The sequence below is a fragment of the Pimephales promelas genome, chromosome 10 (genome assembly GCF_988280905.1).
Source record: "Pimephales promelas chromosome 10, fPimPro1.hap1.1, whole genome shotgun sequence".
NCBI lineage: Eukaryota > Metazoa > Chordata > Actinopteri > Cypriniformes > Leuciscidae > Pimephales > Pimephales promelas.
In genome coordinates, this window is record NC_142778.1 from 8,622,558 (window position 1) to 8,638,696 (window position 16,139).

A 16,139-nucleotide genomic window follows, 5' to 3' on the forward strand; every position below is an offset into this window, starting at 1 on the left:
GGTAGAGTATTATTTTTAATGTCTTGTTTATGTGAATGTGTACCAAGTCATAATCTTATTTATATCATGCATTATTGTGAATGTCATGCAATATCATGTCATTAATTAGTGAGAATGTAATTGCATGTTTCAAATGTCGTACTGTGGTGAATGGCCTGTTATTATGAAGATTATTTAATGTCAATATTATTATGGCATGACTGTCAATGTGATGAATGTCATGTAATATGTCATGAAATGTTGTGAATAGCATATATTATGAATGTCATTTAGCGATAAGAATTTAAGAATAACATGCCATAACTGTTAACGTTATAGGCAACGTTATATAGCTACATTTCATAATATATGATGAGTCATATTATTAATGTTGCATCAGGTTTTGGATGTCATGCAATATTACAAATGGCATGTATTATGAACGTTAAATTAATGTCATGCTATATTATGAATGGATGCCATGCACTGTTATGAAAGTCATGTAATGTTTGATTTTATTATGTAGTTTTATAAATTACACATTATAGATAATATTGTTGTTTTATCATGTTATGTCACAATGTTACAAATGTCATTATGATGTTGTGACTGGTATTATCATGAATGTCATTTAATATAAAGAATGCCATGCCATGACTGTCAGTCAGTGTCCTAAACTGCCATGAATTATCATGAATGCTAAGTCGATGTTGTAATATTATATAATCATTTGTAAATGCATTTTTTTATATGTATTATATTTAATCTTATTGTCTTGTCATGTTATGAATACAATTACTGTCAATTGTGCAAATGTCATAACATAATGAACTTCATGTAATGTTATGAATGCCATGTAACATGTTCTCAGAACATTCCAAACCGGCGCGTGCGGGGGTGTTGGGATTCCCTGCGCGTGATAAATTGTAGCGCCGAGTGTGAATATGGCCTTAATTCAACCAGGACTGCGTGAAATCATTCATAATAACTCAGAATCTTTATTATTTACCTGGGCTCTGCGTGATTTGTACTGAACAGGACCCACAGAACACCCCCGCATTTAATTTTCCTCACCCTCGCAGCTCACCGATCAATGACCGCGTGCATCAGACGCGTCACGCTCGTGCGCGCGCCACGAAAACATGGAAGCGCTTTAAATGCCCTAGATGTAGACACAATAGAATAAGACAGGTAGTAGACCAACTTTATAAATGTCATAAAATCACCGCGTTTTGGTTTCGTCCGCAATTGTACCAATATAACAAGTAAAAACAGTTTAAACATTTAAGTGAAAATGATGTATAGGCACACTAAAGTGAGAGTTAATTTGTCATCCTTAACCCTTTAGAACCTGAAGCTAAAATAGATGTTTTTCTTACATTTTTTTTTACTGTAAAATTCTAAAACGATGTGATACCTTTATGTGCAAGGTGTCACATTTTTCAGAAAAAGATTAGCTTTCAACAAATTACAGTTATTGACCATTACTGTGTGTGGTGAGTTTGTAAATATAAATTAAATAGGCCTTGATAAAAAAAAATAATAATAATAATAATAAAAACGAGAGTAAATGTACTGATTTTAATTTAGAAAAAAGAGAAAAAATCACGAACGAAAGAAACTATAACACTTTAAAGTAAAAAAAAAGAACTATTATAAATACTTTTTTTTTTTTTTTTTTTTTTTTTTTGGTGACACTGGGTTGTCAGTTTTTACTTAGGACACCTTTTTTTTCCACACTAATGCATGTATTCTTGAAAAATAATAAACGCCCATGAACACAATGTGCACTCTCTCTTTTATCCTCTTTAATATAATATGTGAAACCATTCTAGCACATACCGGTTTGTGAACGAGAGGGCTGTAGAAAAGATAGAACCGTGTTTTTTTTTATTTTTTTTATTTATTTATTTTTCTTTTACATTTTTTACATTTACGAATACTAACATTACCAATTCAAGTCTAATGTTTATGAAACGCTGTAGATTCTGGTTGTTGTACATCTATACTCGCGCTGGTGTGGGGTCGCGCGCACTAAGAGCACGAGCGCTGCTGCGGTGATCGTGCCGCGCGCTCCAGTTTCAGCAGGAGCAGCGGGAGGAGAAACGTATAATCCGCTCGTTAATGTTGACAGCTACGCGACACGAGCGATTTTAACCGTTCTATGCAGGAAACAGGACAGCGGGACACATATTTCAGCAGAGCCCGTGTGTGTTTAAACGCACGGGGTGTTTAAAGACGAATGAGCGGCTGCCAGGCCGGACACGGACGGATGGGATTCCCGGTCTAGATGGAGAGAAACCTAGCGGGCGGAGAAGCGTCGATGCTGTAAATAATTTAACATCAGCGTGATCAACAAAAATGCATCTGCACCAGGTGCTGACGGGGGCCGTTAACCCAGGGGACTGCTGCTACTCCGTGGGAAGCGTCCACGACGTCCCGTTCACGGTGGGTGAGAAATAAACCTACGCGGCGCGTGATTTTACGCTTGTGCGTGATCGATGATCAAGCGTGACGCGTGTGCATTCAGCCTGTGGGCACCACCACCACCACCACCACCACCACCATCATCATCATCATCATCCCCACCATCATCATCCTCATCATTCTCATGATGCGTGTATGAGTTCAGTGTGCCATCTGTCATCCTCAAGGTTATCTGTGGTGTGTGTGTGTGTCCCTGCAGATCAGAACACGCACGCACACCTGCAGTGTCTCTATCTATGCAAACTCTAACATGCACGATTGCATGAAATTAAATGCAGTTCATATTTATATCTGGTTGCAATGCTCACTCGTGATGATGATGATGACGATGACGATGTAAAGGGTGATGATATTCGTTGGCTGTGGCTCACACACAACCTAGTTTGTCAGTCCCTAGACAGCATCGGACGACTGTGATGCCCAGAATGCTGTCTATGGATGTTGTCCAGGTTGTTTAGTAGGTTATGAGAGACTGCCATTGTGCTTGGATATTGAGCCCATCAGCTGTGCACACAGTGACGTCAGAGAGTACAGTTGACAGGCCAGAGTCTCTATTGTAAAGACGCAATCACTGCATGATGTGCACTAACAATGAATTAGGCCTGCATTAAGAACGTTTACTCAGTTCATTGCCTTTATTTGCATTAATACAACACAAAGTGTTCCATACATGTGCAGTGAGAATGATTGCATGACATGCTTTGCATGTTTATATTAGCTATAGTATGGTGCTTATGTGGATGCCTGATGGGGCCCGATCAGGATGTTGTTTACTTGTCTGGCATTAAAAATGTGTGATTCAGCAAGCTGTTTGGCTGCACTCCTATCTGGCCATTTCAATCTTTTTGAGCTCATCGTGAAGACTGCAGTGAGCAGTGCTGGAATATTAATGGCTGCGTGCTCATAAATATCTGATGTCAAATGATATGGCGTAGATTAGAAGACGATTGTGTTTTTTGAAATGTCTTTAAGGAAGGTGGGATTTTTGATTTGTCAGTGAGCAGCTTCCACTGAACAGACACGAGAACTGAAACCTGCAATTCAACCTGAATACATCTACACCACTTCTCCATCAGAAAGTACACACACACTTTCACATGATTAGGTCAGTTGGACAGTTCAGAAGATCAGTTTCTCCTGGGAAATCATTGTCATTAGCTTTCGCAATAGCTGTGTTTGGGCAATTATAGGTGCTCGTAAATTCCTGTTGTGTGAAGCTTTATTTGTTCAAAGACCCTTTCTTGCCCAACACACAATATTCAAAGCCCCACCCCCACATTTTATATATATTTTCAGTATTTCTGCTGTAATGATGACAAAGATGCTTGTTTTTATTTTATTTTTTTCAGAACAGAAACTGAAAATATTGCTAAATTCATTTTAGGGATCCAACCACCGCTATGAAAATTTTGGCTGATAACCGATAATTCTTTATATTTGCAAGTAGATTATATCAGTAACGATTATATATTGGACTAATCTAAATCCAATTTTTTTGAGACCCTGATTACAAAAAAACAAAAGTCTCACCATGTAAAGCCACATCCCAAACACACAATTATAATGTTATCATTATAATTTTATGTTGCGTGTGTGACCATAACTGTATTTTCCTTTTTTAAATTGATTCATATTAAAATTAAATTGATTCATATTAAATTGATCATATTAAAAAAAACAAAAAAAAAAACAACAACATTGTTTTAATGTATCGGCCAAATTATCTGGCCGATAACGATAACATTAAAAATTATAATTATAAATTATTACATTATTAATTATAAATTATAAAATTATTAACGATAACATATATCGTCCGATGCTGATATATTGTGCATCCCTAATTAAATGAACACAATTTGTTTTATGATATCAGTTTACATTTTGATTTTGAGTTAAATTGTTTTAATATAAATGAATTATAAAGAAGTTGATATTTGGAGAAAACATTTATATTTTTACCTTTAAACTCATATTTTTCAAAGCTATCACAACTTTGTTTGTCAGAATCATTTGTTTAGAAATGGTTAGCAGTTATATGACCTAAGATAAGTTTACCTTAATTAAATTAATATCAAGTTTTTTGTTGTTGTTTTTTTTTTTGTGTGTGGTTTTGAAAAGATTTTTATGCTCAAGGCTGCAATTATTTGATTTAAAGTGACAGTAAAAACATTAATATTGTGAAATATTATTATTACAATATTAAAGGACTGATTTCTGTTTTAATACACTTATATTGAAATATAATGTAGTGACAGCAAAGCTGAATTTTCTTATGATCCTTCAACAATCATTCCAATATGCTGATTTGGTGCTCAGTTATTAATAATGGTTGTTTATTGCTGCTATTGCTGCTTAATTTGTTGGAGACTGTACACACGTTGATAATTTTTTTTTTCATGATTTTTTTGTTTGCAGTAGTGGTGCACGATATATCCGCCGCTGATATAATATCGACCGATATGGTCAATTTTTTACACATCGTTATCGTTCCGATGTCCGATGTTAAAAGGCCGAGAATCATTCCTGTGTGTTTGACGTGTGTGTTATGTGAGTGTGGGGGCGGGGATGTGTGTTATTGCACGAGCATGTACATCATGAGCTCTAGTCCTGTCAGTTTAAACATCAAGCGTAAGAAGACTGGAACTTGCGCGCTGTTTTCTGTCCAGTGAGTGATGTAGATGAGTGACTGCTGCGCTTGTTTAACTGAGAGAAGAGCAGAGATAGTGAAAGCCCTGGTCGTGCGCACACCCACCGTCTTCAAACTGTCTCTCTCTCTCTCTCTCTCTCTCTCTCTCTCTCTCTCGCGCGCATATTAATGAATTGAGTTGACTGAATATCTTTGAGAATGCACAAAGGTAAAAGGTCAGAAGACCAAAGTTTTTTTCTGAGCTACCACTGGTTGGGAATTGTGGTAAAATAACGTTGCCTTCCCTGATAGCACACGTACATCAAAGAGACGTCTATTTGATGTGTGGGTTTACATCTGGAAGACTGTAGTTTGCTTATCTGCAATATGTCTATAGGAAGTTTCCTGTCAGATGTCAAATAGATGTTTAGAAGATGTCTTTAAGATGTAATGATTTAGAATGTATAACTGACATCTTAAAGATGTCTATCATATGTTAGTAAACAGCAAATGCTTTCCAGATAAGGTGATCTTTAACAGACATCTTGCAGACGTACGTGTTCTATCTGGGTTATCTTCTCTGAAAAGCTTTCCAAACATTCAGATGACATAAACCAAATTTTTAATAAACAAAAATAATATCTATTGTATCTAATGATGAAATGTTTTCTGTGTCGAGACAATAGACCTTATTCAGAGCAGTGCCATGACAGGTATGAAAGTGAGGCTGTGAGGGATAGACTTACCGTGTTTCCAATGGCATCCGCTGTAAAAAGCTGAATAAAGCTCCTAGATTACTTACAATTTTCCACAGCTTACATTGTCGGGAGTTTTTTGTCAACTGACATTTCTTGGAAAGATATTTTTCCAGTGTTTCATGAGCAGAACAATCCGAAAACACATTAAATAACAGTACAGCCCATTGAAGAGATGCATGTGTATCCCTCACAGCCTCGCTTTCATTCTCATTTAAAATCAAAGATGACGCTGCCGTGAATAAGGCATATGCCTGGATAATCACACAACATGTGCTGTGGTCCATTAATGTCACATCCGATTCGCGAACTAATGACTCCTTTGAACCGATTCACAACGTATCTAAACTAAAACTCCAAAACTAAACTCAAGAGACATAAATCGGAAACACTTTACAATAAGGTTTCATTTATTAAAGAGGCTACCTGCGTTTTCCTGAAATTTAAACTCGTGACTGACACCTGTGGGCAAAAAACAGAACTGCTCTTCCTTTCTGCTCGCTCTCACAGCGCGCGCTCGTACGTCCACAGTTCACAAGTTATCTGCTGCAAGGAGGTCAACATTATGTTTACAGAGGTAAGAACAGTCAGGTAAGAACTACTTGCTGACTAACGGTGGTGGCAGAGTGATCTGAAACGTTTAACATGAACGTGCTTGACATCACATCCCCAGACAGCGCGGGAAAAGTCCGAACCGACAGAAAATAGGAAGAATAGGATACAGGCTTATGGGTGCACCCACTGTGAGCGGAGAAGGTGTCAGTATGCTTATCAGGAGATGTTTGAGCCATAATAGTAAAATATAAAGGCTATTGTTACGTTTATTTGGGGGGAAAAGCTGCATATAGCCTCTTTAAAGTCTAGTTAACTACATTAGTTAACATTCTATTAATAGTAGTTTCTATGCAGATTCAGAATTACTTCATGAAAAAACCACCCCAGTCAATCTAGAATGATTCATTCTTTCCAAGTAGAGCTATTCAAGTCATCTGGTGAAATTTTTTTTTTTTTTTATCGCAATGTAATTTTTTTACCAATATTTTGCAGCCCTAATTCTAGCTATGTGTTTTCTATACATAGATATTGACATCGGTGAATATCGGTATCAGCCATGATAGCCATATTAATATCGGTTATCGGTATCGGCCACAATTTTCACATCGGAGCATCACTAGGTTATACATAAATCGATAAAACATAAATTGTTTGTAAATTATAAATCTTTTTGCCTTGTTGAAAAAGTATGAATGTTTTACGGCAAAGTTTAGAATGCTAGTGTATCTCGGTTTCCCAAAACAGGTTGCAATGGCTGCTATATTAAAATACAAAGCAGTCCTTTTAAATTGTTATAATATTTCACTATTATTGTTTTTTTACGGCATTATTCATCAAATAAAGCGATCCTTGGTGAGCAAAACAGACATATTTAAAAAATCTTAAGAATTCCATTAATTTAATTAATAAATCATATCATTTTTTGTAAAAAAAAAATGTTCCCAAATTAATATATTTTGAAGACATTATATTATCGTTGCAGAGGAGTAAAGCATTGAGTAGATAAAAAGACTAAGCACTGGGTTTATGAGAGTTGTCAGTCTCACTTTCCGGGTGTCAAGCCTATTGACTTTTTGGCTTCCTGCTTACCACCCGCAGCGTGAGGCTTGCACATGATATGGCCAACCCGCAGGGTGTCAAAGAAGAAACATATTTGATCTTTTCTTTATCTTTTGCTGTTTTGCAACAAGGAGTGGTTTGTGGAGTGCTTGATAGTAGTGTGTGTTTGTATAGGAATGCCAGTTGTCATTAGACATGGCAAGAAAATGCAGCCCAGCGCAGTGTGTCTGAATATCTTACACTCACGCCATACTCAAGGCTGACACACTCCTGCAGACGCCTCATCCTGAGGCCTGCTGGGATCATTAACCAGCATGAGCTAAAGGGTGGGTCATAGCACTAGAGGATTTCTATGCCTTTGGGTTTTTATTTGAGGGCTGAAACCTCACCGGTATAAGATTTCATCAACAATTGCAATATTCAGAGATCAGGACTCTAGACTGTGACTAAATGGTTATTTTGTGACCTTTTCCCCCCCTGAATTGTGTTAGAGTTCGTGCTAGTGCCACTAACAATTTGCCTAACTGAAAAGCGCTGCCTTTTCTGTGACAATTTAGAAACATTAAGTGACAAACGCACTTAAAGCAGCATGAAACTGAGCTACTCGTTTGAACCGTAAACTGATAGTCACAATTATTACTTAATAATTACACGATTAGTTTACAAATTATAATTGCGATTTACAATTTTCATTTGAAGAAAAAAGACGCGATATGTGAAATGACCTTCATTACATTATACATTTATACATATTTATATGTGTGTGTGTGTGTAAAAGTTGATTTCACGTATCGCGTCTTCTTTACAGCCTACACACACCTAGCAGGCCTTCATTTAAAGCTACACTGTGTAACTCTTTTAGTTTATTCTTAGCTAAAAACACTTAGTTCTTTCAAAAATATATGTGCTCATTAATGTATATTTACTTTGTTCAAGTAATAAAGTATTCTCGTGAGTGTATAATATGCCATTGAAAATACATATGGGTATGGGGTTCTAATGTCGGTCGCCATGTTGCCCCTCCATCTTGAAAGTACATTAGCCAAAGAGGGACATACCCGTTAATTCAAGCTTCACGTTTCACGTTTACATTTGGGTTAACACTCATGGATGAGGTCGATCTGGAAGCCATGTTAATCTTGGACTACATTGGCCACCGTAGGAGTTAAAATGAAATCGGAATTGATATTCACTGGATGGCCATATACCTTTTCACCGCTAGATGGGGGTAAAAATCACACAGTGTAGCTTTAACCAACTATGATAGTTAATCACACAGGAAATCAACAAGTCAACTTAAAGGAGAATTCCGGCGCAAAATGAACCTTCGGTCTAATGACACTGGTACCTAGTCGACCGTTCTCTGAGATATGTTTTCATGATAATCGAATGTAAAGAGTTTTATCTCTAAAAACTGTGTAGCGTATAGGCTAACGCTAGCATATAGGGCAAAGAGTAATGAAAAATAAAACAAGCTCAAAACAGCCCCACACTAACACAGTAACATAATGAGGGTCCCTACATGCAAAACAAAGCATTGAGAACTTTGTAAGTGTACAGACCATTTAATAAGAAGATCTTTTATAAAGACAGTCCACTTCACGTATACAGGCAGGAGCCATTTTTGGAAAACAGTCTCGACAAGTCGAACCACGAACATTGTTCGCACAGTTCAGAAGTTTGCTAAACTTCATACAGTTCAGCTGACTTGGCACGCTGTTCGTGGTTCGACTTATCAAGACTGTTTTCCAAAGAAAGGTTCATTTTGCACCCGAGTTGTCCTTTAAAGAGGCCATCGGATGCAAAATACACTTTCATTTGGTGTTTGCATATACATGTTTTTGCAGTGTGTGGACACACTTCCTTTTTTATCCTCAAAAACACTCTCAATAATCAAGCCATTTGGATTTTCAGAGCAATGATGTCACATTGCTCATGCTCCGTCCACGACTGCTGACGGACTGTCCTGTATTAGCATATTTCCCGTATTAGCACATTTCCTGTATTAGCTTATTTTTTCCATAAGCCTTTAGTATACTGTCCATCAAGGCAGCACATACTCTTGTTTGACACCCCCCATGGAAGAGAGGGGTGGGGTGAGCAGTTGCTAATTATCATTTAAAGAGACATGCACCAAAACAGGTTGCTGTAAACTGAGCTGTTTCTGAGGAGGTAAAAAGGGTGTTGTTTTATACAACCATTGAGAAATTTTAACCAAAATATGTTGCAAACTTTACATGAAGACCCTAAAGAATCATACCAACTTGTGGAAAATGAGCCAAAGCGTAATAAACAAAGCGTAATGTATTAATAATACCCCTTGCCACCTCAGTGCTACCGAATCAGATGCTGCCGCTGTAGAACTTGCTTTCAAATGTTATTCTGGAGACCTGTTTGAGAAATGTAAATGTGGCTCATGTCTGCCAGTACACATGACTGATGTTTATCACTGAGCTTATGACGCATAGCATAACAAGCTGCTGTGCTTCCAGGTTTTTTTTTAGACAAACAGCTTTGACATTAACAGTGCTGTTTTTTTATGGGATTTTTTTAAAGAGATAGTTCACAGAAAATGAATATTCTGTCATTATTTACGCCCCCCTCGTGTCATCCAAAACCATACTTTTGTTCATCTTCGAAACACAAATGAAGATATTTTTAATGAAACGTGAGAGATTTCTGCATTTATAGATCATGCAACCAAAGCTCATAGAGACATACTAAACATCAACCAAATGAATTGAGTGGTTTAGTTCAAGTCTTCTGAAGACTTTATATGATTAACCGATTTATTTTAAGCTTTTATTCGTATATAAACATTGATCAATGCACATAAGTAGGTTTGTTCCTCCTTTGATCCACAGATAACGGTTGAAATCTCTACACAAGTATAGGTTAAAGGAATATTCCGTTATTAATATTATTATTTAATATTAATATTATTATTTTCAGCTTTTTTGTTAATGGACAGCAAATGTCGATTATCTTAGACAAAGTTAGAAATAATTTGTGTCTCAGTGTTATATATCACAATAAATAAAGGATTCAAATATTCAGCAGTCACAATGTTTTAAAGTATAATCAAAGTCCTTACACATTATTCGGCATGATGAGACTTGTTTGAAAAAAAACACTTGCCAAACCAGTCTGTACAAAGTTATATTTATAGTCTTTCACTTTTACTTTCGGTAAAGCATAAAATTAAACCTGGCTTGTTGATACCAGGAAAAGACAAGTGTTTTTTTTTTTTTTTACCATAAAGTACTTGGAGCAAATAGTAGCCTAACTACATGAATTTTGTCTTATTAAAAAAAAAAAGGAAATGTATAACCTAAAGAAGAGAGGCAGTCCCACGACTCCCACCACAAAAGTAGATTTTTTATTTATTTTTTAAATGAAATATTCATTTTAAATGCTTTACAAAATACAAGCTTCATATTTCAAACATGGTAAAGCTTAGTATTAGTTGATCTGTTCTTCTTTGTTGACTGAGCCATCTGAGTTCACTATACAGTGTATTAAAGCTCATACTTTACAAATGAAGGACTTTTAATTTTTAAAAAGTGCTGCTAATGTTTGCCAGTAGCTGTTAACATACTGTGGAATAGCCCTTTATGAGATTAAAGCGTTCGGTTGGACTAGTCTTGAGCTCTGAGGGGTATTAGAATCACCGCACACATGTCGGATCAGGAATGCTGACAGGCACGCAGAGCCGAATCGAGCAGGATGAGTCGATTTGTCTTCTCCCCGAGGATCATGTTCTCTCAGATTGATGAGTGATGTCTTGCTCTAGTCGTGTTCAGTCTCACAGTGTCTCAAGAAATATAATTTACCTCAATGAACACACACACACACACATTGTCTGGAATGATACAGGTACACAGCATATTTGTTTACATGGTTTGGTTCTGTTTTGTAGTGTTTTTTCTAGTGTTTTCTACTATATTCAGCTAATTGAGTTCTATCAAAGTCCCTATTTAATTAAGAAAAGTCTGTTCACTCGGCCGCCATATTTGTTACAACTCAGGGCAGCTATTTCGGGCATCCTAGACCAAGTCCTATCTATTTGAGTGGGGGAATCCTTAAATCTCAAAAGCTGCTTGCTGATCTCACAATTAAAGAACTCAACAATGAAATCTGACATTTTGTTTCTTATGCTCAGTTAAAAAATACAAATTTCAGGCTAGACGAGCCAATGTTCAGTCATAAGCGAGTCTCGGGTTTCTATATTTTTCATTATATTCTATGGGAACATACATTATCAATCAGTGATTGGCTCTTTTACTTATAAGGCGGGAGCCGTGGGACTTATTCTGCCATTTTACAATTGTAGTTTTTCCCATTCATAAGTAATAGGAGTGAACTGTCATTTGTATATCTATAGACTTTGGATCAGTCCGTTTGAGTTCAGCCTAGCTGATTTGAGCTTAAATTGAGTTCAACTGAGTTAAGTTCAACTGTGTTGAGGTTAGTTTATTTTAGCAGGATTTCTGCGGTAGGTTCGCTGTGTTTGGCCATACACTGATTACATTACTTCCTACCATGGCATCACCTCTTCTGTCATTTTTTTTTCTTTTTTAATAGAAATAAAAACCATTTAGTTCAGTTGGACAACAGAACAACGCTACAGTTATAAACCGAAAGGCTCTGCTCTGCTCCGCTCCAAACGACACAAGGCTACTTCCTATATTTTGTCCTAAGAACATTATCAAGAAAAGTGTTTGGCAATACAAAATATTATTAAATATTAAAAAATAAAAATTAAAAAAGCGGTTAAGAAGAATTGAATGTTTTGTGAAATGGAATTAGGCTATATGTTTATATTATAAGGCTATAACGGCACTCTGTTTTCTGTGCACACAGCTCATACTTCTGTGTGTGTTTGCTCAGTCGTGTCTATAATGGGAATGAGTGTCATTTTGAGCTTGTTTGCTTTCAGTACCTCTGTGCTCTCTTCCCATTAATAAATCATAGAGAGGATGAGAACATACAAACACACGCACACTGCTCAGAACAACAGGTGCAGCATTCGGCTTTACAGTCTGGAATGATTAATGGCTTGTGGCAACCTGTGTGTGTGTGTGTGTGTGTGCATGTGTGTTTACATTGTACCAATTATGTACTGCTTACTGCATGGAATACTTTATAGTGCCCAGTTTTATTTTGAAATCAAATATGTTAGTGAGTACATCCCTAAAGTACATAATCTAAAATTTTATTTTGCAGTTTGAGCCTTTAAACAGTTGATTTAAAAAGTAGGGTTGGGATTCCAATTTAGTATTTTGGATACTTGTTATAAAAAATAAAAAAAAATCAATTCAATTGTGTGGATTTTTATATGACTTTAAACCATTTAAACGCAAGAAGACCTGCGTGCTGTTTTGTGTCCTGCGCAGCGCACACATTCAAAACTTGCGCACAGAAGGCCGAAATTGCGACTGATTTACCAAAGAATTCCACAATGAAATGTACTGCATACAAATAAATGAAACAAACAAAAAAAATGCTAAACTGAGACATTTACATTGTTGAAAATAAATACAATAACCACATTCCTAGCATTAGGATCCTATTTGTAGTCCATCCTGTATTGCTCTTTTCTCCTCATCATCTGATCACTAACACGCCGGTGGGCGCGGCCAAAGTTGCAATGATGAAGTTGGTGTTGATTTTCTTCTGCAGAGGCGGTCTTTCACCTGTCATTGATGGTACATTCCACAACGAGTTGTTATTTGGGCTTGGTTACAATAGAAGCTGCTTTTGGACTAACAAGGAAGTATTTTAGTTCTGAAATGTACAGGTATCAAATGTATGGTATCATGATGACCTCTTATATAAGTCAAAAGCTCAAGGATTTCTCAGTTCATGAAAGTTCATGACCTTTAAGTGAACGTGAACGGTAAAAAAAAATGCATAGAAGTGTATTGAATCAGTGAAGCTCTTAAAGTGACAGCAGCCTAATTTGCTTGCTGTCGTCTCTATATTAACGTTTATCAAACATCAAAATGCAAAAAGAAAATTCACTCGTTGTTCTTGACTGAATAACATTAGTAACTTTATTTGTAATGTTTATTTTATTTATAAAGTGCAGTGTTATTTTACATTAGATTTACAGTATCGGTACCTGAATACCTGAAAATCTTCGGAGCTTTCAGTTGTATATTTGTGCGATTGATAATTTGTCTATGTTCTTTGTTAATTACCTTTTACTTAGGCTATTTTTAATAAATATTTAAATTTATATTAGTTTTTGCTATGGTATTTTTTAAAACATAGGCAAACATTCCTTGTGTAAGTGTTCTATTTTCAATGAGAACTAGATTAAAAGTTAATTATATCTTATGTTTTTTTTTTCTTTTTCCTTATTGGTATCAATAAAAATCTAAATTGATAAGCAGAATCGGAAGCGATAAGCAGAATCTGAATTGTTGAAATTCAAACTGTACTCAACCTTATGAAAAAGTAAACGCATTGTCACATTAAACATACTGTAGAATATCAAGCATATTGCATTGTGGGTCACTGTATTTAGTGCAGTGTGTTATGTTGTAGGGTTATTATAGTTAGTTAACTAAAACGATATAAAAAAAGTTATGTTAAAAAGTTAAAAATATATATATACATTTTCAAATAGTTGCCTTGACTACATTTTTCATTTATCATTTTTCAGTTTAACTTGATGTTGTAAAATAACAAAAAATGTATGGTAACTGTTAGGGCTGTCAAACGATTAATCGCGATTAATTGCATCCAAAATAAAATTTTGTGTTTACTTAATATATGTGGGTACACTGTGTATAAATATTTTGTATATATAAATACCCTCACATGAATGTATATTTAAGAAAAAAAATATTATTTATGTATAAAATATTATAAAATTATATATGAATCTATATACAGTATATAGATGAAAATATGTCTTAAATATATACAAGCATGTGTGTGTATTTATATATATAAAATAATTATACACAGTGCATCCATATTTATTATGTAAACACAAACTTTTATTTTGGATGCGATTAATCACGGTTAATCGTTTGACAGCCCTGGTAACTGTGCATTTAAATGAAACAAACACTAACAAAAATGACAAAAACACACAACAAAATTACTAAAACTTGAAGTAAAATGAACATTAAAAATAAAAACTATTATGAATAACATTAATATAGACTACAATATCTCAATAATACCAAAATAGCACTGCTGTGTTGTGTACTATACATTTCGGCACTTGTAGTAGATCAAGATATTTAACGCGTAGAACACTTTTTCAGAAAGCAATAACAGTACGAGTAGTACTGCACTTTTCCAAACATAACCAAAAATGCTGAACTGAGCATGTGCAGTAGATCAGCTCCAAGGAAATGTAACCCAGAAAAAAAAAAGGCATGCACCAGTAAGCATATTTAGATAATCAAATGGGCACATCTGTTTAGAAAGAAGGACACTGTGTCTGTGCTGGATCTGTACTTCCCTACTCAATGCAGAGCATTACGCTCATGGTGCTGTTTAACCCCGGTAATTTTAGTATTTTTACCACAACATTTTTAAATTGTCACCACATTGTGTTTAGATGGTATAATTATGAATGTAAATGTGTGTGTGACTATGACCCTTTTGACTCGCTACTCTCTTTCTCTCGGTTGTGTTATGACACACGTTGCTACATTTGTGTTGCCAAAGCAGTTTCACTTGAACATCGGCTAATTTAGAAAGGTCAAAACTTTGAAACTGACATAATAATAATACAACTACAAAATAAGGAAGGAAAATTGAGTTCCCCATTTTTTTTATTGTTCCACCCAGCCATTTGGGGATGCATTTCTTTTTTTATTATTATTTCTTATGCTCACCTAGAAAGGCTGCATTTCTTAGATTAAAATGACAGTAAAAATGTTTTTATCATTATCAATGCTGAAAACATTAGTTTTGCTGTAACAATGTCTTTGCTGTCACTTTTGATTAATTAAATGCATCCTCGCTGAAAAATAGTATGAATTTCTTTAAAAAAAGAAAAGAAAAGCTTGCTGGCCCTAAACGCTTCAGCATAGACTACAGTTTTTTTACCGTATATGGAAGCTTGGAGACCTCAGCTGACAAAGTATGTTTGTCCCCCTTTGTTTATAACACATAATCAATGCTTTTCATTCAATGCAATGCATGCCTAAAGGTTAAAACTAAATTTTGTCATCATCTACAGTACCCGTCTAAAGGTTGGAAATGTTTATTTTAGACTCGTCGCGACTGATGTGACGTCATCACGAAACCACTTGCCAAAGTGAACTTTCTATAACAGTTTGCTTACTATTATGTAATAGGTTGGTGTGGCTCTGAGCCTGACATTGACATGTTTCTGGTCCGTTTCTTTTGTTCAGTCCCTCAAGGTCGGACATCTGCGAGTAAAAATATGAGCGCACTGAAAACATCCATCACTGTGATCAGATGCTTTCTTAACTTCTTTTTTCTCATCGCTGTGCGTTTATTTAATTGATACGAAATCGCTCAGAACATAACTAACACATTCCTCTAAACGTCGCTTTCAGCAGTGGATGTTCTCACAGTATACCGCTGCTCATGTATTTCAAACTTCTCTTTACCTAATGTGAAGAATGAAAAAGGACTTCGCTGTGACTTTATCGGGGCCTTTACAGGAAATTGTCTCACAG

The 16,139-nt window shown here is 35.7% G+C and overlaps 1 protein-coding gene across 6 annotated transcripts in view; it reads left to right on the forward strand.

Moving 5' to 3' along the window:
• The first annotated feature begins 2,016 nt into the window (after window positions 1–2,016).
• dmxl2 (Dmx like 2) overlaps window positions 2,017–16,139 on the forward strand; it is a 91,271-nt gene continuing 77,148 nt past the window's right edge. For 5 of the 6 annotated variants that reach the window (XM_039681919.2, XM_039681922.2, XM_039681921.2 and 2 more), the window contains exon 1: window positions 2,017–2,427. In XM_039681919.2, the coding sequence (XP_039537853.2) occupies window positions 2,341–2,427 (87 nt within the window). In that variant the 5' untranslated portion in view covers window positions 2,017–2,340. The remainder of the gene's footprint in view (window positions 2,428–16,139) is intronic. The other variant, XM_089135378.1, reaches the window with a different exon arrangement.